This window comes from Dysidea avara, unplaced genomic scaffold, assembly GCF_963678975.1.
Source record: "Dysidea avara unplaced genomic scaffold, odDysAvar1.4 SCAFFOLD_228, whole genome shotgun sequence".
NCBI classification, from domain to species: Eukaryota; Metazoa; Porifera; class Demospongiae; order Dictyoceratida; family Dysideidae; genus Dysidea; species Dysidea avara.
This window is the reverse complement of record NW_027078077.1, coordinates 1-21,740: the sequence shown is the minus strand read 5'-3', so window position 1 is coordinate 21,740 and position 21,740 is coordinate 1. Positions and strand designations below refer to the sequence as shown.

The 21,740-nt window shown below is 38.3% G+C and overlaps 1 protein-coding gene across 1 annotated transcript in view; it reads left to right on the top strand.

Moving 5' to 3' along the window:
• LOC136246179 (receptor-type tyrosine-protein phosphatase delta-like) overlaps positions 1–21,577 on the top strand; it is a gene marked incomplete at its 3' end in the record, with an annotated part of 46,339 nt that extends 24,762 nt beyond the window's left edge. Inside the window, exons 7-8 of the mRNA XM_066037625.1 lie at positions 19,618–19,953; positions 21,242–21,577. Coding sequence (XP_065893697.1) covers positions 19,618–19,953; positions 21,242–21,577 — 672 coding nt within the window. The remainder of the gene's footprint in view (positions 1–19,617; positions 19,954–21,241) is intronic.
• Between the last annotated feature and the right edge of the window lie 163 nt (positions 21,578–21,740).

Genomic DNA, 21,740 nt, shown 5'->3' with positions numbered 1-21,740 from the left:
TAATAAGAAATGCGGTTGAGATTACATCATAAATAATAATAATGAATGAATAAATAAATAAATAATGTTTGAGAAAACTACGAGGTCTAGAAACATGAACTAACCGGGGATAGATTCGCCTGCAAACGAAAGCACAACCATATAATCGTCGCGCCCGTTTGTGCTGATGACTTGACCATACGTGTAATTCTATATAACACCCAGTACCACACCCTTGCTTATTTACAGATTGCAGGCCTGCCAACCTGGAAAGTAAAAAAATCTTGAGATTTCTGTACCTTTATTGTAGTATTGCAGTGTGTAGTAAAAAAAACTGGTAGATGCTACGCTGAGACCAAAAAAAAAAAAAAAAAAAAAAGGTCTCGACTTTTTAAACTTGAAATCCATGACATTCGCGCTACAAACCGTGAGATTCTATCCAACGAAGTTAGTGAAACCGTGAGAGTTAGCAGGCCTCAAAAACCGTGAGATTCGATCTGCTGCCCTTGAGCAGGGTAGTGAAACCGTGAGACTCACGGTAAACCCGTGAGACTCACGGTAAACCCGTGAGAGTTGGCAGGCCTGAGATTGTGGGAAGGAGAAGATTAGCGATGTCTGTGTAGTGACAGCAGGAGAGCCAGAGGCCACTTTACACGTAAACAAGAAAATTACAAGTAAGTTCTTATGTTTGTAACTCTCAAATCTCAATGCCAGCTGCCAGTGAATTCATTCACATGAATTGTCATGAAGACAGAGCGAGGTTTTAGCTGCCACTCGTACTGTGATATTGTCGAGACCATTCATATTAAAGAGCACACAGTATTTATACAATAATTGATAATTAATAATCGTTGAAATAATAATTGAAGTCCAGCTTCGTTAAAAATAAATAATAATATAAATCTCAGTCTATCTTCTCAACACTCCCGAGGGAAGCAAAATATAACTGTGGAAATGTTATCATTTAAATGTTTTTGAATTGCTAGTCGAGCTTGGGTGGCTGCCTTTCTTTGCTGTTTGATAGGTTCAATTTGGCTTGGAACAATACTGTTTCTAACAGCATCAATCTTGTCTACATCAGTTACAGAATTATCAAGATCCTTTGGTTTATCGTTTTTGTTTACATCTGATTCAGTAATAGAGTTATCAGGGTTTTCTGGTACTTCTAGTGGATACAAGTGGTTCACTGGTCTTGTCATAATAATGTTTCCTGGTAATTGTATTTTGGCTGATCGAATTTTGGAGTCTCTACTAACTATTAGTCTTAATATTTTGCCAATTCTCCAATTGCTTCTTGGCAAATTATCATCCTTTACGATTACGATACTGCCCTCAGTGGGTTCCTTCTCACTATGTGACCTAGGTTGTCTATGTACAAGTGGATTTCTTTCCCTTAAACTCAAGAGATATTCATCTCTCCAGGATTTCCAGAATATGTCTAGATGTTTTTGTCCTTTCTTCCAGTGTTCAATCAATTTAGTTGCTGAATTCTTAACAACTTGGAATTCAGGATCACTATGATCGTTGCCATCACCAAAGGGACTGATACCCAGTTTTCTGTTGGATGCTAAAAAATGTGAAGGCGTTAGTACAAATCCTGACTTTAAATCTCCATAAACATACGTTAACGGTCTAGAATTAAGTACTGCTTCTATCTCAGCTATCAGGGTTATCAACTGTTCTAAAGTGAAATGTTTCCTTCCAGTAGCCTTCCTTAATGATCGTTTAACCATACCGACAAGTCTTTCATAAAAACCCCCTTGCCATGGGGCAAGAGCAGTTGTGAAGTTCCATTTAATTCCCTCCATAGAAATATAATTAAGTACATCCTTATTTTTGAACACTTGCCTCCACTGTTTATCCAAAACTGTATTTGTTAATCGAAACTGTGGGGCATTATCGGAGATAATTAGGTCTGGTCTACCCCGACGTGATACAAATCGTCTGATACAATTTAGAAACTGAGTTGCAGTCAGGTATAGAACCCACTCCATATGGATAGCTCTAATCGACAGACAAGTGAACAAGCATATCCAGACCTTCTTAAGTCCAGTTCCTTGTTTCACATATAATGGTCCCAAGTAATCAAGCCCAATAAACTGAAATGGGTCACTCCTTGAAACTCTCTCCCTGGGCCAGGGTGGCAATTTGGGTAACTGGAATGAAGGTCCTTCATGTCTATTACAAATCAAACATTTAGAGATTACATGCCTTACTTGTGTCCTGCCTTGGGGAATCCAAAACTCCTCTCGTATTTGAGATAAAGTATGTGAAACTCCAGCATGAATCAATCTCTGGTGTACTTTGCTGATTAAAAGAGCAGTAAAACGTTCATACCTTGGAAGTAGCTTGGGATTCTTAGTATCCTCATTCAAATCAGCATTACCCAACCTTCCATAACATCTAAGCAGCCCAACATCATCAATTTTAACACCAAGTTGTTGTTGAATACAATTCTTTCGATGTTTCTCAATATCGTTGAGCACCTTATGATATTTTCTATGTTGTATCACATAAAGCCAAAGTAGTGTAGCATTTCTAATTTCATCTGAATAAATGGAACCTTCCCTCATATTATTAAACACTTTCTCCAAAATCTTGTGTTTCCTCAGAACTCTTTCTTTCAATTCCTTAGAACATTTGTTTAACACCATAATATAAATGAACTTGATACAGTAAACAGTTATGCGAAGTAACTTTCGTAAAGAAGAATATTTGAATTCATCTATTGTTAGTGGAGATGGATAATCATTGTGGACTTGAGAACCATCGTTAACAACATTAGTAACTTTGTATATGACTTGTGAACCTTTCTTACCAATTTCCAACAAGTTATCCAGCTTATCTGGTGTAATGTCTGGCATGTTCCAACTAGGCCATGTTGTTTCTTCAGATTTCAACCATTCCGGTCCATGCCACCATAATTTACAATCGATAATTTCTTGAACAGTGAGCCCCCGTATTGCATAGTCTGCAGGGTTTTGTTTTGATGGAATATAACAAAATGTAATGTCCTTTTCCATTCGTATCTCCTTAATTCGATTTTCAACAAACAAAGGTAACAATTTTGAACTCTTCATCCAATGTAAAACGCATTCAGAGTTAGTCCAGAGATATCTCTTATATATTGGTAGTTTAAGCTCCTGAACAATAAAATTTGCAGCACGTACTCCAATTAAGACACCTAATAATTCAAGCCGTGGAAATGTGATCTCACCAGAATTGTTGGCATTCTTCTTCTTTCCAGTGCTGCTTGGTGCCAAACGCATCTTAGAAAAAACTAGGTTTACAAAAGTCCCACAACCTGTAATGACTCGTAAGTAAACTGTAGTAGCATATGACCTAATTGAGGCATCACAGAAGACAAGTACCTCAAAGACCACGTCATGTTCACATGTTGCAATGAAACGTGGGATTTTTATCAATGATAGATGTTGAAGTGTTCTTGTTAATTTTCGGAATTCCTGACAAAGTGATTGTGGCAAATGTTCATCCCATGATAATTTATGTTTCCATAGACTCTGCAAGAACACTCTTCCATGAAATGAAACTGGTGTGATCAGACCCAATGGGTCATATATCTTGGCAACAAAATTTAGTACTTCTCTTTTAGTAATGATCACATTTGATGAAGGGATATTAACATCAGCAATCTGGATATAATCCTCAATTCGATTCCACAACATTCCAAACAATCCAATGACACATCCCATTACCTTCTGATCATCAGGTAAGCAATCAAGAAATTCCTGAGAATTTGAAACCCATTCACGTAAATTCATTGATGCCTTTCTGAAGATATTTCTAGATTCAACAAATATTTGGTAGGCTTCATTAACTGATTCAGATCCCATAGTAACATTATCCACATACAAATTCTCAAGAATTTTCTTTGCCACTAAACTGTTCTCATTTTTCAGGTGAAATTTCAAAGTTCCCTCCAGCAGAAATGGGCTACATACTATTCCGAATGGGACACGACAAAATCGATAAATGTCTATATTACCTTCTAGTTTATCTGGATGTTCAGGATCACGAAACCATAGAAAATGTGTCACATCCCTTTCTTCCTGCTGGATCCCAATTTGCAGAAAGGCCTTTTCTACATCAGCCAAAATAACAATTGGGTATGTTCGTTGTCTTAATAACACTCCACACATATCAGGTAGGGTTATAGGTCCTCGATATAAACAATCATTTAAACAATTAGCACTCTTACTTGCCTTAGCTGAGGCGTCATAAACAATTCGGACCTTAGTGGTGTTTTTAGAAGGTGTCAGTACTGGATGGTGTGGTAAATAATGCGTCTTGTGATCAATTTCTTTTTCTATAACCTTTTCAATAATTCCTTGCTTTAGTTGACTCTGTAAAATATCATCATACTGTTGTAAAAGAGTTCTATCAGCTTGAAATTGTTGTGACAATGATTTCATTCTCCCGTAAGCCACATCAGAATTATCAGGTAAGTGAGGTTCAGGCCTCTTCCATGGCCATTTAATCTGATATCGTTCTCCATCATGATAAATTCCCTGATTGAACTGTTCTAGGGCCTTGTCATCACCATCCATCTGTACAGGGTCACTAATACCGATTATGTCTAAACTCCACATATCAGTCAAGTTAGGATTCCTTACCACAACACTATCTGCAGCTGAAAACAAATTCAGTTCGGAAACACTTTGGTTCATCTGTGTCATAACAAAACAAGCGGCTAACTGCTGATTAACATTAACATTACTGTTAGGGTCCACAAACTTCCCTGTAAGTAAATATCCCAACTTAGATGACAACAATAATAAACCTGACGGCAGCACAATCCTCCCATTATCAACAATGCTCCAAAAGTAATCAGATCCAACTAAGATATCAATGGGAGCTGCATCTGATGGGTCCGGAATAATATCAGCCAGTTTTTCAGGTGAAATCGATTGAAGAAACTTTAAATCTGATGGTTGAAGTGGTCCTCTTCGAATGGGACTAGTGATCTGAGTCAAAACATTAGCATTGAGGTCCATATTTGAATTCTCTTTTGTAATGATGGTAAAATGGACAACATATGTATCAATGGTCTGAGGACACTGTGAACTAAACGTAGAAATAGATAATGTTTCTTTTCTTTGAGAAGGCAAACTCAATTTTTTAGCAAGTCTTTCTGTCATGAAAATTCTCTGGCTAGCACTATCTAACAGTAGGCGAGCTGATATAATAGATCCATTGGAGCAAAAAATTGGAACTAGTGCTGTTTGGAGAATTACTCTTTCCCCATGCGTTAATAACATATGATCTGTACTTACTGCAGGTGTAACAGTGTTTGTGCTAGAAGTGGTTTCAGTGCTAACAACCAACTGGCTATCAGTAGATGACTGGTTAACAGCTGTTGTTTCCGATGAGGAAGCAAGTCCTGGTGTTTCTGACGAAGAAGTAATTCTTGGACGTATCCTGGAAGAACCAGCAGGTAGTTGATTAACAGCCGTTGTGTCAGGTGATGAAGCAAACTTCTTGGGACATATACACCGGTTGTGGTGACCACTTGCTCCACAGTAGCAGCAAGATCTCGAGTGACCGTTAACACATTCCCTAAAAAGATGACCAATCTTGAGACATATAAAACAACGACCTTGAGAAGTAAGTAGACGTTTACGATCTGCAACAGTTTTAACCTTATCACAATTGTCGTTAAAGTGACTACCTTTGCAGAAAATACATGGGTATGATGGCTTACGTGATTGACTCTGTTGTTTTTCAAAGTTCCTTTTACTGTCAACTAGAAAACTCTCAACTGAATGATAACCTTGTTTTTCAGCAAGTGGCTTGTAAGAGCTTTCACTTCTTCTCTGACTTCTAATTTGACTCCCCCTAGATTTAGAGTCATGCCTTTGTGCATTTTCATGAATTGAAACATATCGGTTAAGTGACTCTCTTAATAACTTTACTGTCCATGTTTGTTCAATGTCCTTTGACTCTTCTAACCTTATGATTACCTCAACTGGAAATTTTGATAGTATCTGTTGTATAAGCATACGTTGCTCATTAACCCTCTCTCCCTGAGATTCCAACTGTCGCAACATCTTCTCCATGGTTTCGTAATTATGTTTAATATCGCTAAATCGATTTGTAGCCATTGAGAGATGCTGTAATTTGGAATACAAGGCCTCTATTATGTTCTCTTTCTTACCAAACTTATCTTGTAATATCTTCACGGCTGATGAATAGTTATCGTTAGTGACAGAAATTCCACTTATCGCAGTAGCAGCTGCACTGCGAATTGAACCTTTTAGGTAGTTGAACTTGGTGACATCTGGTATATCCTGTTCATGCACAGCTGTGCTGTACACATCCCAAAACTCTTGCCATTTGAGAATATCACCATCAAAGGTCGGAAGACTTAATTTGGGTAGCTTCATTTTCACATTGTTGTCTGTTTGTGATTCTGTAAGGTTTCCAGACGTTGTCAACAAGGGTGAGGTCGCAGGTAATGTCAAAGGTCGCATAGCTGCCCTTTCAGCTTTCCTCAACACCCTTGCTAGGCGCGCTTCCAGACGCGCTGTAGTCTCTTTGGAGTCTAATGATACCTCGATCTCCATCCGTAGCCCACAGATACTCCTTTTCTTCCGTTTCCTTTTCGTCGCCAGCCTCCATTACGTTTACCAAGGTCGTCCATTCCTGGTTGCATCGTTCAAGGAGCGCTATATTCGTTGAAAATCGGTGAATAAGATCGTCCACCTCAGTCTCCTCCTGGTCCAAGTCAGTCTCATCCACTGGACGTTCCAGTATCGTCTTTGCTTTCTTAATGTAACTCTGCAGTCGCGATTTTGTTGGTCCAAGCAATCTTCTTATGGGTCCCGACATTGCAAAACCTCGCGGATAAAGCCAAGCCAAACTCTAAATCCTGGTCACAGCACCATTTGTCATGAAGACAGAGCGAGGTTTTAGCTGCCACTCGTACTGTGATATTGTCGAGACCATTCATATTAAAGAGCACACAGTATTTATACAATAATTGATAATTAATAATCGTTGAAATAATAATTGAAGTCCAGCTTCGTTAAATAATAAATAATAATATAAATCTCAGTCTATCTTCTCAACATGAATATGCAATTAAACAATACAAGAAAACATTAAAACATATATGCCACGCTCTTTACAATACAGTTACATCAAGACACACGGTAGTGTGTCGTGCGGCCCAAGAAGCTGGCGCGCCACACCGTGAGTATATTTACAGGAAGAAAGTAAACGCGATTTTCACACCTTTGTAGCTCCGTGATTCCTTATCCGATTGAAACCAAAGTTGCTACAGAAGTGCCGGCTAGGTCGGGGAGTCCACATTCCAAATTTGAAGAAAATCGCTCCAGCCATTTCCGAGATACGAGCAGCCAAAGTTTGGATTTTTTTTCTTCGTTTTTTTCTTCTTCTTTTTGCACACTTTGCAAAATCCGCCATAAAACGCGAATTCGTGCTCCGTACACTTAAAGGGCGCATTAAAGCGAATCTCAGTACCAAGTTTGGTAGGAATCCAATGAACATTCACCGAGTTATAGCTGATCTCTCTACAGGGTGATTGTTTGTAGCTGATCTCTCTACAGGTTGATTTTTTTGTAGCTGAACTCTCTACAGGGTGATTTGTTTGTAGCTGAACTCTCTACAGGGTGATTTGTTTGTAGCTGAACTCTCTACAGGGTGATTTGTTTGTAGCTGAACTCTCTACAGGGTGATTTGTTTGGAACTGAAATCTCTAAAGGTTGATTTGTTTGGAACTGAAATCTCTAAAGGTTGATTTGTTTGTAGCTGATCTCTCTACAGGGTGATTTGGTTGTAGCTGATCTCTCTATAGGGTGACTTGCTTCTTGCTGAACTGTCTATAAGATTAACTGTTTGCAGCTGAACTCCTACAGAATAACTTGCAATGTAATAGAATTCTATAATGGAGTAAATAAATTAGCTGAATGCTCTATTAGGGTGACTGTTCTATTAGAGTATCTCGATCTCGCATATGTTACACGTAGTTGGCTTTGGAATCATAACTCAGTGGTTTGTAATCCAATTCTTCTGTACTACTGCAAGGACTTTCTATGATGATTATTCCAGCTACACAACGATTTTCAGCTCACTGCTCTAAGCGGTTTGCCTAGTAGGCGTGAAAACTAATAGTTTTTTATTCATAAAATCGATCGCGTAATTGTGACACAGGTTGGGTTTTGTGTCATATCTCGATGGCCTTTAACTGGATTCCTTTCAAACCACAAAAAGGCACTCCTACGATAGTTACTCCATCTACATAGCAATTTTAAGCTCATTCCTTCAAGCGGTTTACCCTGTGGGCATGACAGACCTTCGACCTTATTTTACGAAAATAATCGGTCACCCTGTAGAGAGTTCAGCTACAAACAAATCACCCTGTAGAGAGTTTAGCTGCAAACAAATCACACTGTAGAGAGTTCAGCTACAAACAAATCACCTTGTAGAGAGTTGAGCTACAAACAAATTACCCTGTAGAGAAATCAGCTACAAACAGATCACCTTGTAGAGAGTTCACTTACAAACAAATCTACCCGTAGAGATATCAGTTACAAACAAATCACCCCCTGTAGAGAGATCAGATCACCCTGTAGAGAGTTCAGCTACAAACAAATCACCCTGTAGAAAGTTCAGGTATAAAAAAATCACCCTATAGATAGTTTTGATACAAACAAATCACCCTGTAGAGTGTTCAGCAAGATAACAGTCACCCTGCAGAGACATCAGGTTACCCTATAGAGAGGTCAGCTAGAAGAAGTCACCTTGTAGAGAGTTCAGCAACAAAGAACCCACTCTGTAGAGAGTTCAACTAGAAACTAGTTACCCTATACAGACATCGGCTATATGTAGAAACAAGTCATCCTGTAGAGAATTCAGCTACAAACAGATCATCATCCTGTAGATAGTTCAACTATAGATACAAGTCACCCTGTAGTAGGAGAAGTCACCTTGTAGAGAGATCAGCTAGACGCAAGTCGCCTTGTAGAGACCAGCTACAAAGAAACCATCCTGTAGAGAGTTCAGCTACAAACAAATCACCCAGAGAGTTCAGCTATGAACAGATCACCCTGTAGAGAGTTCAGTTATACAAGTCATCCTGTAGAGAGATCAGCTAGACGCAAGTCACCTTGTAGAGAGTTCAGCTACAAAGAAACCATCCTGTAGAGAGTTCAGCTACAAACAAATCATTCTGCATAGAGTTCAGCTGCAAATAAATTACCCTGTAGAGAGTTCAGCTACAGACAAATCACCCTGTAGAGTGTTCAGCTAGATAAAAGTCACCCTACAGAGAGATCAGGTCACCTTATAGAGAGATCAGCTAGAAGAAGTGATCTTGTAGAGAGTTCAGCTACAAAGAACCCACTCTGTAGAGAGTTCAGCTAGAAATAAGTTACCTTATAGAGAGATCAGCTAGAAACAAGTCACCCTGTAGAGATTTCAGTTACAAACAGATCATCCTGTAGATAGTTCAGCTAGATACAAGTCACCTTGTAGAGAAATCAGCTAAAGGAAGTCATCTTGTAGAGAGCCAGCTAGAAACAAGTCACCTTGTAGAGAGTTCAGTGACAAAGAAACTATCCTGTAGAGAGTTCTTCTACAAACAAATCACCCTGTAGAGAGTTCAGATGCAAACAAATCACCCTGTAGAGAGTGCAGCTACAAAAAAAAATCAACCTGTAGAGAGTTTAGCTACATTTCAAGTCCCTTAGTAGAAAGATCAGCTGCGAACAAGTTATCCAGTAAGGAATAATAGACATGTAATAAATATATTTATATAATTACTGATAAAATCAAAAAACAGTTGAAGTTTTAAAAATCTGCTCTGTCTTTGTATTCTTCCTGTGGTAAAGAAATAGGATAGGTTAAAAAAGCCCCAAAGCCAGCCTATGGCCAGCTTTGGGGTATACAAATACAAAAAGAAGTGATATCTAATCAAAAACAGCCAAGCTGTAAAAAAGGTGCAGCCCCTAAAAAGGCCAAGGTGAAAAAAGATGTGAAATCCAAGGTGGCGGCCAAGAAATGGCTGTGATGGTAGGTTAATGGTAAAAATTTTAATAACGACAATTCAGGCGAATTTGGTGCTGCTTGGTCTTGGCACAAAATTCACCTGAATTGTCGTTATTAAAATTTTTACCATTAACCTACCATCACAGCCATTTCTTGGCCGCCACCTTGGATTTCACATCTTTTTTCACCTTGGCCTTTTTAGGGGCCGCACCTTAGTTTACAGCTTGGCTGTTTTTGATTAGATATAAAATACAAGTAAACAATCTTGTCTTGTGCAGCTGGCATGGCGAACTGTTGGTGTCAGGCAATTCAATACTTGCTTAATCTATATTACCTTTACCTGGCCTAACTACTAGGCTCTGACTGGCTTGGCTGTCTTCCTTTATCTGGTTCATCTGGCTTGCATACTCCTACAGTATTGTGTAGCTATCTCCTGCAAGTTGTGCACCATTGCTACATCACTGATGAACCTTACTTAGCTCTAGTTGATGTTGATATACTGTGCTGTATATTGGCTAATAATTTTTATCTGGTGATGTTGCCTATAATGTATTGCTGCATACAATACTGCAATAATGTATAGTTCTTTCCTGTATGTGTTGTATACATATACTGTGTACATATCACTGTGCCATTACCACACCAATGATGTACTGGCACTTAGCTACTGGTGGCCTTTAGTTACGATGCCACTATAGTGTTGTATCTGTCACTACTGGGGATTGTGTCTTTATCACCTAATAGCCTCACCAGGGGGCTGTCACGTTGGTGTATGTACTTGGTTGTATGTGACGCGATCCTAGTAATAATAATAATAATATGGCACAAAACCCAACCTGTGTCACAATTACACGATCGATTTTTATTAATAAAAATGTATTAGTTTTTACATCTACTAGGCAAACTGCTTAGAGCAATGAGTTGAAAATCGGTGAATAGCTAGAATAATCTTCATAGAAAGTCCTTGCAGTACTACAGAAGAATCGGATTACAAACCACTGAGTTATAATTCGAAAGCCAACTCCGTGTAGCAAATGCAAGATTGAGATACTCTAATAGAACAGTCACCCTAATAGAGCATTTAGCTAATTTATTTACTCCATTATAGAATTCTATTACATTAGAAGTTATTCTGTAGGGAGTTCAGGTGCAAACAATTAATCTTATAAACCGTTAAGCAAGAAGCAAGTCACCCTATAGAGAGTTCAGCTACAAATATATTGCTGTAGTGATTCAGAACATTACAAGTAACACTGAAGAGAGTTCAGCTATAAACAAGTCATGCACTCTGTAGAGAGTTCAGCTACAAACAATTCACTCTATAGAAGTTATGCTACAAACAAGTCTTCATGCAGAGAGTTTAACAACCAAAATCCACCATGTAAAGACTTCGGCTTTACTAACAAGTTACTCTGCAGAGAGATCAGCTAAAAACAAGAGATAGCTCAGCTAGAAAACGTCACCTTGTAGAGAGTTCAGCTACAAATAAATCACACTGTAGAGAGATCAGATAGAAGAAGCCACCTTGTAGAGGGTTCAGCTGTGAAGTGATCACCCTAGAGAGAGTTCAGCTAGAAAAAATCACCCTGTACAGAGTTCAACTACAAAGAAACCATCCTGTAGAGAGATCAGCTAGAAACAAACCACCTGTAGAGACATCAGCTACAAAGGAACCATCCTGTAGAGAGTTCGGCTACAAAGAAACCATCCTGTAGAGAGTTCAGCTACAAATAAATCACTCTGCAGAGAGTTCAGCTACAAACAAATCATCTTGTAGAGTGTACAACTAGACACAAGTCACCCAGTAGAGAGATCAGCTAGAAGAAGTCACCTTGTAGAGAGTTCAACTACAAAAAACCACCCTGTAGAGAGTTCAGCTGCAACAAATCACTTTGTAGAGAGTTCAGCTATAAACAAGTCACCCTGTAGAGAGATCAGCTACAAAGAAACCATCCTGTAGAGAGTTCAGCTACAAACAAGTTACCCTATAGAGAGATAAGCTAGAAACAAATCATCTTGTAGATAGTTCAGCTATAAACAAACCACCCTGTAGAGAGTTGAAACAGATCATCTTGTAGAGGGTTCAGCTACAAATAAACCACCCTGTAGAGAGTTCAGCTATGAAAAGATCACTGTGTAGATAATCTAATCCAAAACAGCCAAGCTGTAAAAAAAGTGTGCGGCCCTCAGAAAGGCTATGGTGAAAAAAGATGTGAAATCCAAGGTGGCGGCCAAGAAATGGCTGTGATGGTAGGTTAATGGTAAAAATTTTAATAACGACAATTCAGGTGAATTTTTGTGCCGCTTCACAAAATTTACCTAAATTGTCATTATTAAAATTTTTACCATTAACCTACCATCACAGCCATTTCTTGGCCGCCACCTTGGATTTCACATCTTTTTTCACCATAGCCTTTCTGAGGGCCGCACACTTTTTTTACAGCTTGGCTGTTTTGGATTAGATTTCATTTCTTTTTGTATTTGTATACCCCAAAGCCGGCCTATGGCCAGCTTTGGGACTTTTTTAACCTATGTTTTTTTCTTTACTACAGGAAGAAGAAAAGATGAAGTAGATGTACTTTAAATATTTTATCAGTAAATGTACAAATTATATATACTGTATAATACATATGTGACCGAATTTGCGAAAAGGGGTCTTCCACACACATCCAATTTGCCAACTTTGACAATTGATAACTTCAGATTGGAAAGAGCTATTGCCTTGATATTTGGGCAGTGGTGAGCACCACTATAGCTGAATACGTGGTGAAATTTTCAGGTTAATATGTTACTTGAACACTGAGTTATGGTCTCCAACGGTTACGGAATTGGATGTGTGTGGAAGACCCCTTTTCGCAAATCCGGTCACATAATATTATATTGATTACAGAAATCTCCATGGTGGTTTCTTTGTAACTGAACACTCTACAAGGTGACTTCTTCTAATTGCTCTCTCTACAGGGTGAATTGTTTGTAGCTGAACGATCTACAAGGTAACTTCTTCTATCTGATCTCTCTACAGGGTGATGTGTTTGTAGCTGAATTCTGTATAGGTGATTTGTTTGCAGCTGAGCTCTTTACAGAATGGTTTCTTTGTAGCTGAACTCTCTAAAAGGTAACTTCTTCTAACTGATCTTTCTACAGGGCAATTTGTTTCTGGCAGAATTTTCTACAGGGTGATTTCTTTGCAGCTGAACTCTCTACATGGTGGTTTCTTTGTAGCTGAACTCTCTACAAGGTAATTTCTTCTAGCTGATCTCTCTACAGGGAGATTTGTTTGTAGTTGAACTATCTACAAGGTAACTTCTTCTAGCTGATCTCTCTACAGGGTGATTTGTTCGTAGTTGAATTCTGTACAGGTGATTTGTTCGCAGCTGAGCTCTTTACAAAATGGTTTCTTTGCAGCTGAACTCTCTACAGGGTGATTTGTTTGTAGCTGAAATCCCTACAAGGTAACTTCTTCTAGCTGATCTTTCTACAGGGCGATTTGCTTGTAGCTGAGTTCTCTACAGGATGTTTGCTTGCAGCTGAATTCTCTACATGGTGGTTTCTTTATAGCTGAACTCTCTACAAGGTGACTTCTTCTAGCTGATCTCTCTACAGGGTGATTTGTTTGTAGCTGAACTCTCTACAGGTGATTTGTTTGTAGCTGAACTCTCTACATGGTGGTTTCATTGTAGCTGAACTCTCTACAAGGTAACTTCTTCTAGCTGATCTTTTTACACTGCATATTTGTTTGTAGCTGAGTTCTCTACAGGGTGATTTGTTTGCAGCTGAACTCTCTACATGGGAGTTTCATTGTAGCTGAACTCTCTACAATGTGACTTCTTCTAGCTGAACTCTCTACAGGGTGACTTGTTTCTAGCTGAACTCTCTACAGGTGATTTGTTTGCAGCTGAACTCTCTACATGGTGGTTTCTTTGTAGCTGAACTCTCTACAAGGTAACTTCTTCTAGCCGATCTTTCTACAAGGTGATTGAGTTTTTTGCAGCTGAACTCTTTACATGGTGGTTGCTTTGTAGCTGAACTCTCTAAAAGGTGACTTCTTCTAGCTGAACTCTCTACAGGATGATTTGTTTGCAGCTGAACTCTCTACGTGGTAGTTTCTTTGTAGCTGAACTCTCTACAATGTGACTTCTTCTAGCTGAACTCTCTACAGGGTGACTTGTTTTTAGCTGATCTCTCTACAGGGTGACTTGTTTCTAGCTGAACTCTCTACAGGTGATTTGTTTGCAGCTGAACTCTCTACATGGTGGTTTCTTTGTAGCTGAACTCTCTACAAGGTAACTTCTTCTAGCTGATCTTTCTACAGGGTGATTTGTTTGTAGCTGAATTCTCTACAGGGTGATTTATTTGCAGCTTAACTCTCTACAAGGTGACTTCTTCTAGTTGAACTCTCAACAGAGTGATTGATTTTTTTTGCCGCTGAACTCTCTACATGGTGGTTTCTTTGTAACTGAACTCTCTACAGGGTGATTTGTTTGTAGCTGAACTCTCTACAGGGTGATTTGTTCGTAGCTGAACTCTCTACAGGGTGATCTGTTCATAGCTGAACTCCCTATAAGGTAACTTCTTCTAGCTAATCTTTCTACAGGGCGATTTGTTTGTAGCTGAGTTCTCTACAGGGTGATTTGTTTGCAGCTGAACTCTACATGGTAGTTTCTTTGTAGCACTACAATGTGATTTTTTCTAGCTGAACTATCTACAAGGTGACCTGATCTCTCTACAGGGTGACTTGTTTCTAGCTGAACTCTCTACAGGTGATTTGTTTGCAGCTGAACTCTCTACATGGTTTATTTCTTTGTAACTGAACTCCCTGCAAGGTGACTTCTTCTAGCTGATCTCTCTACAGAGAGATTTGTTTGTAGCTTAACTCTCTACAGGTGATTTGTTTGCAGCTGAACTCTCTACATGATGGTTTCTTTGTAGTTGAACTCTCTACAAGGTAATTTCTTCTAGCTGATCTCTCTACAGGCCGATTTGTTTGTAGCTGAACTCTCTACATGATAGTTTCTTTGTAGCTGAACTCTCTACAAGGTGATTTCTTCTATAGCTGATCTTTCTACAGGGTGATTTGTTTATAGTTGAACTCTCTACATGATAGTTTCTTTGTAGCTGAACTCTCTACAAGGTGATTTCTTCTATAGCTGATCTTTCTACAGGGTGATTTGTTTGTACCTGAACTATCTACATGATGGTTTCTTTGTAGCTGAACTCTCTACAAGGTAACTTCTTCTAGCTGATCTCTCTACAGGACAATTTGTTTGTACCTGAACTCTCACATGATTGCTTCTTTGAATCTGAACTCTCTACAAGGTGATTTCTTCTAGCTGCTCTTTCTACAGGGTGATTTGTTTGTAGCAGAACTCTCTACAAGGAAACTTCTTCTAGCTGATCTCTCTACAGGGAGATTTGTTTGTAGCTGAACTCTCTATACATGATTTGTTTGCGGCTGAATTCTCTACATGATGGTTTCTTTGTAGTAGCTGAACTCTCTACAAGGTAACTTCTTCTAGCTGATCTCTTTACAGGGTGAATTGTTTGTAGCTGAACGATCTACAAGGTAACTTCTTCTAACTGATCTCTCTACAGGGTGATTTGTCTGTAGCTGAACTCTCTACAAGGAAACCTCTTTTAACTGAGCTCTGTACAGGGTGAATTGTTTGTAGCTGAACTATCTACAAGGTACCTTCTTCTAGCTGATCTCTCTACAGGATGATTTGTTTGTAGCTGAACTATCAACAAGGTAACTTCTTCTAGCTGATCTCTCTACAGGGTGATTTGTTTGTAGCTGAATTCTGTACAGGTGATTTGTTTGCAGCTGAGTTCTTTACAGAATGGTTTCTTTGTAGCTGAACTCTCTACAAGGTAACTTCTTCTAGCTGATGTATCTACAGGGTCACTAGTTTGTAGCTGAATTCTCTACATGGTGGTTTCTTTGTAACTGAACTATCTATAAGGTGACATCTTCTAGCTGATCTTTCAACAGGGTGATTTGTTTGAAACTGAACTCTCTACAAGAAAACTTCTTCTAACTGATGTCTGAACAGGGTGAATTGTTTGTAGCTGAACTCTCTACAGGGTGATTTGTTTGTAGCTGATCTCTATACAGGTTACTTATTTCTAACTGATCTCTTGAATTCTGTTCAGGGTGACTGCTCTATTAGGATGACTGCTCTATTAGAGTATCTCGATCTCGCACTTGCTACACCAACTTGGATTTCGTGTTATAACTCCGTGGCTTTAAGTCTGATTTTTCTACACCATTGAAGAGCCTTTCTAAGATGATAACTCCATCTGTACAGCGATTTTCAAAGCATTACCCCAAGTGGTTTATCTGGTAGGCGTGGCAAGCATAATAATAATAATAATAATAATAAAAATTTGCTAATCTCGATTGCATAATTGTTACACACTGTTGATTTTTTCGCTGTATCTTCCTGGTTTTTAGCTTGATTTCTTTCAAACCACAAAAGGTTTGAGGTTCAATAGTTAACCTATTCACCCACCGATTTTCAGTTTCTTCCCATACGCGGTTTACCCTGTAGGCGTGACAACATATTGGTGTTATTTTTCGTGCATAATCGCTCATATCTCTTTGCCTGTTTATGGTATTCCAGCCAAAGTTGGTACAGAGATGCGCCTTTATACCCCCCTTCTGTGTGCCAAATTTCAAGGCAATCGGATAACGCGTTCGCGTTTTATAGCAGTTTTTGTAAGTGTGCGAAAAGAGGAAGAAAAATAAGAAGAAAAAAAAAAAAACGAAGAAACTAAGCCAATTTTTGAAGTCGAATATCTCAGGAATGCCTGAAGCGATTTCGCTCAAATTTGGAATGTGGAGTACTGAAGTTGGAGGGAATGTGCACAGCAAAAGTTGTCTTGTTTCATCAAGGCAGCACAGAGCTACGGAGGTGCGAAAATTGCGTTTTCTTTCTTCCTGTCAATATACTCACGGGGTTGCGCGCCGGCTTCTTGGGCCGCACGACACACTACCGTGTGTCTTGATTCAGCTATAAGAAGTCACCTTGTAGAGAGTTCAGCTACAAAGAAACCACCATGTAGAGAGTTCAGCTGCAAACAAACCACCCTGTAGAGAATTCAGCTACAAATAAATCTCCCTGTAGAAAGATCAGGTAGGAAAAGATAACTTGTAGAGAGTTCAGCTACAAAGAAACCATCATGTAGAAAGTTCAACTACAAACAAGTCACCCTGTAGAGAGATCAGCTAGAAGAAGTTACCTTGTAGAGAATGCAGCTACAAAGAAACCATCATGTAGAGAGTTCAGCTACAAACAAGTCACCCTGTAGAAAGATCAGCTAGATGAAGTTACCTTGTAGAGAGTTCAGCTACAAAGAAACCATCATGTAGAGAGTACAGCTACAAACAAATCACTCTGTAGAGAGATCAGCTACAAATAAGTCACACTGTAGAGATATCAGCTAGATACAAGTTACCCTATAGGGATCAGCTACAAACAAATCACCCTGTAGAAATATGTGTTGGAAACAACCACCATGTAGAGAGTTCAGCTAGAAACAAGTCACTCTGAAAAGAATTCAGCTACAAGCAATGGGAGTTTCAGCTACAGTTCAGTTATGTATAACAAGTCGCCTTATTACCTACAGTATGATTATCTTTCATTGTTAAATATACAAATATTTTTAATCAGACAAAAAGCTGTACACAACATTTCTTCCTTTGTTCCACAATTCCTGCAGAAAAGAAAAAAAACAAGTTAGAAGGAAGCAGTTAATGGCCGGCTTTGTGGCTTGCAATACAAAAGGAAGTGATATCTAAACCAAAACAGCCAAGCTGTAAAAAAAGAGTGCGTCCTCAAAAAGGCCAGGAGGAAAGAAGATGTGAAATCCAAGGTGGCGGCCAAGAAATGACTGTGATGGTAGGTTAATGGCAAAAATTTTAATTACAACAATTCAGGTGAATTTGGTGCTGAATCCTAGTGGAGGAAGCAACGCAAATTCACCTGAATTGCTGTAATTGAAATTTTTGCCATCAACCTACCATCACAGCCATTTCTTGGCTGTCACCTTGGATTTCACATCTTTTTTCATCCTTCCTTTTTTGAGGGCCGCACTCTTTTTTTACAGCTTGGCTGTTTTGGTTTAGATAAGTATGTTACGTGGTGAAAATTTCACTTGGCAACAGCAGGCCCGTGACAATGACAACAATGCATTGGAAGCCTGTAGTTGGATACATTGAGTATAGCTAATAACAACCACTTGTTCAAGTCATGGGCACTCATGGTATTTTGATGACTAAACTGTATGCACATTTAAAGTGAAGACCAGCCAAGATGAGAATGCTTGTTAGAAAAACCAACTATGAAATGGCTATAATCATTGTTAGAAATTCTACGGTATTATAATAGTGAGACTTACAATTTTTAGCTAAACTCAAGGCTACCAGCTCTAAGGTTTTCAGTTAAGTGATGCATCAGTTAACAAGTCATGTGCTCTAATAGTGCAGTCACCATTAATGTTGATTTAATTGATAATCGTGGTCCTACTGTAAAATGGATTTTTACCATGTCTGGTTTTGATGTACTCGACAAAATATTGTTGTTTTTCTTAAATACTGCCACATATTGTCATGCTGTGGTTAGTTCCTGCTTGGTTAAATGCCTATCAGGTTTACATGTCATTGATACACATTGAAAATACAACTGCTGGTGGAGGTTTATAGCAATTTATATACATTTTGTAGGCGACCAGATCTACAAGAGCTGCATGTTTGCACTTTTTTTGACTAGCTAACCAAGAAATAGTCAACCGAAATTTTGACCATAGAAGCTAAAAATTTTAGAAGCTACAGCACTACAAAGTGCTAACAGAAGAATGGTCAGTGAAAATACACAAATAGACTTCAGTTCCTTGAAGAACTGTGGTCTTGTATAGAGAACTTACACCACCAAATTCCCTTTGAGCAGACAAATCCAATGCTGGATAAGTTATGTTGTACAGATCCTTCTTGTGGGAAAAAACTGAGTCGCACATCCAACGTGAGGTAAACTAATGCTCATTTCCTTTTTCTCCTAGGGAGCACTGACAAAGCACAAAGATTTCTATGTGTATAATAATGCGAGATCAAGATACTTTAATAGAACAGTTGTCCTAATAGAACATTCATTCAACAAATACATGATAAAATTAAATCAATATAAGTGCAACCCTCTTTTATCCCAATTTGCTAATAAAGAAAAACCAAGACAGGTAAAAGCAAGCCCTTTGGGGCTTATGCATGCAAAAAGGAAGTAATATCTATTCCACAATAGCAGCCAAGCTGTGAAATAAGGGTGGAACCCCCAAACAGTCAGGTTTAAAATCAAAGGTGGTGGCCAAGATGTGGCTGTAATGATGATAATGCCAGGCATGGAATGTGATACCACAAGGTTTTTGTCTTTTCAAAACAAGTGCTCAAACAATTAGTTGATGGAATTTTTTTATAATTTGTAAGTACTGTATTTCCACCCGTTATATACAAAAACTAGAGCAAACATATGTAACTAGATCTGAAAGAATCTCACATGTTTGTACAAGCCTAATTTTATGACAGAATACGTTTTATACACAATTATGTGTATTGTGTTACAGCTCCAACTGAAACTCCACTAAATGTCAATGTAACTGTTGAGACATCTCGTAATATCACATTGTCATGGAACCGACCTTCACTAGAAGAACAAAATGGCATACTTACTATATACCATGTGATTATCATGGAAACCCAGATACTATATTTAGACAATGGAACAGTAATCACACCAATGGGAGAGAATTTCAACAGAACATATAATGTTTCAGAAGGACGTATACAGTTGGTTGACATGTTACATCCTAGCTACAACTACACTGTTAGAATAGCAGCAGCTACTGCAGTAGGAATAGGTCCCTTTAGTGAACCCATTACTGTAATGACACTGGATGATGGTGAGTAATTGTGTTTAATTGTATAAAACCATTTGCTAGTAAAATGCAATTGAATCAATTATCTGGATAGTAGTATGATATCTACACTAAACATGTCATTTGGCAGTTCAGTATGTTAACTGATGAAAATTTCACTTGGCAACAGAAGGCCCGTGACAATGACAACAATGCATTGGAAGCCTGTAGTTGGATACATTGAGTATAGCTAATTACAACCACTTGTTCAAAGTGTTATGGGTACTCATGGTATTTTGATAACTAAACTGTATGCATATTTAAAGTGAAGACCAGCCAAGATGAAAATACTTGTTAGAAAAACCAACTATGAAATGGCTATAATCATTGTTAGAAATTCTACAGTATTATAATAGTGAGACTTACAATTTTTAGCTAAACTCTTGTGTACCAGGCTACCAACTCAATCACAAAAGTTTGCAATTAAGTGATACAATTCATGTGCTCTAATTTTACAGTCACCATTAATGTTGATTTAATTGATAATCGTGAAAATGGATTTTTACCTTGTCTAGTTTTGATGTACTCGACAAAACATTGTCATTTTTCTTAATACTCCCACATATTATTGTCATGTTGTAGTTAGTTCCTGCTTGGTTAAATGCCTATCAGGTTTACATGTCATTGATGCACATTGAATATACAACTGCTGGTGGAGGTTTATAGCAATTTATATAAATTTAGTACGTGACCAGATCTACAAGAGCTGCATGTTTGCACTTTTTTGACTAGTTAACCAAGGAATAATCAACCAAAATTTTGACCATAGAAACTAAAAGTTTTAGAAGCTACAGCACTACAAAGTGCTAACAGAAGAATGGTCAGTGAAAATACACAAATAAACTACAGTCCCTTGAAGAACTGTAGTCTTGTATAGAGAACTTACACCACCAAATTCCCTTTGAGCAGGCAAATCCAATGCTGGATAAGTTATGTCGTACAGATCCTTCTTGTGGGCAAAAACTGAGTCGCATGTCCAACGTGAGGTTAACTAATGTTCATTTCCTTTGCCTCCTTGGAAGCACTGACAAAGCACAAAGATTCCTATTACCTTGATGATAATACCACAAGGTTTTTGTCTTTTCAAAACAAGTGCTCAAACAATTAGTTGATGGAATTTTTTTATAATTTGTAAGTACTGTATTTCCACCCGTTATATACAAAAACTAGAGCAAACATATGTGACCAGATCTGAAAGAATCTCACATGTTTGTGCAAGCCTAATGTTATGACAGAATACGTTTTATACACAATTATGTGTATTGTGTTACAGCTCCAACTGAAACTCCACTAAATGTCAATGTAACTGTTGAGACATCTCGTAATATCACATTGTCATGGGACCAACCTTCACTAGAAGAACAAAATGGCATACTTACTATATACCATGTGATTATCATGGAAACCCAGATACTATATTTAGACAATGGAACAGTAATCACACCAATGGGAGAGAATTTCAACAGAACATATGAGGTTTCAGAAGGACGTATACAGTTGGTTGACATGTTACATCCTAGCTACAACTACACTTTTAGAATAGCAGCAGCTACTGCAGCAGGAATAGGTCCCTTTAGTGAACCCATTACTGTAATGACACTGGAAGATGGTGAGTTTTTGTGTTTAAGTGTATAAAGCCATTTGCTAGTAAAATCCAATTGAATTAATTATCTGGATAGTAGTATGATATCTACACTAAACATGTCATTTAGCAGTTCAATATGTTACGTGATGAAAATTTCACTTGGCAACAGCAGGCCCGTGACAATTTT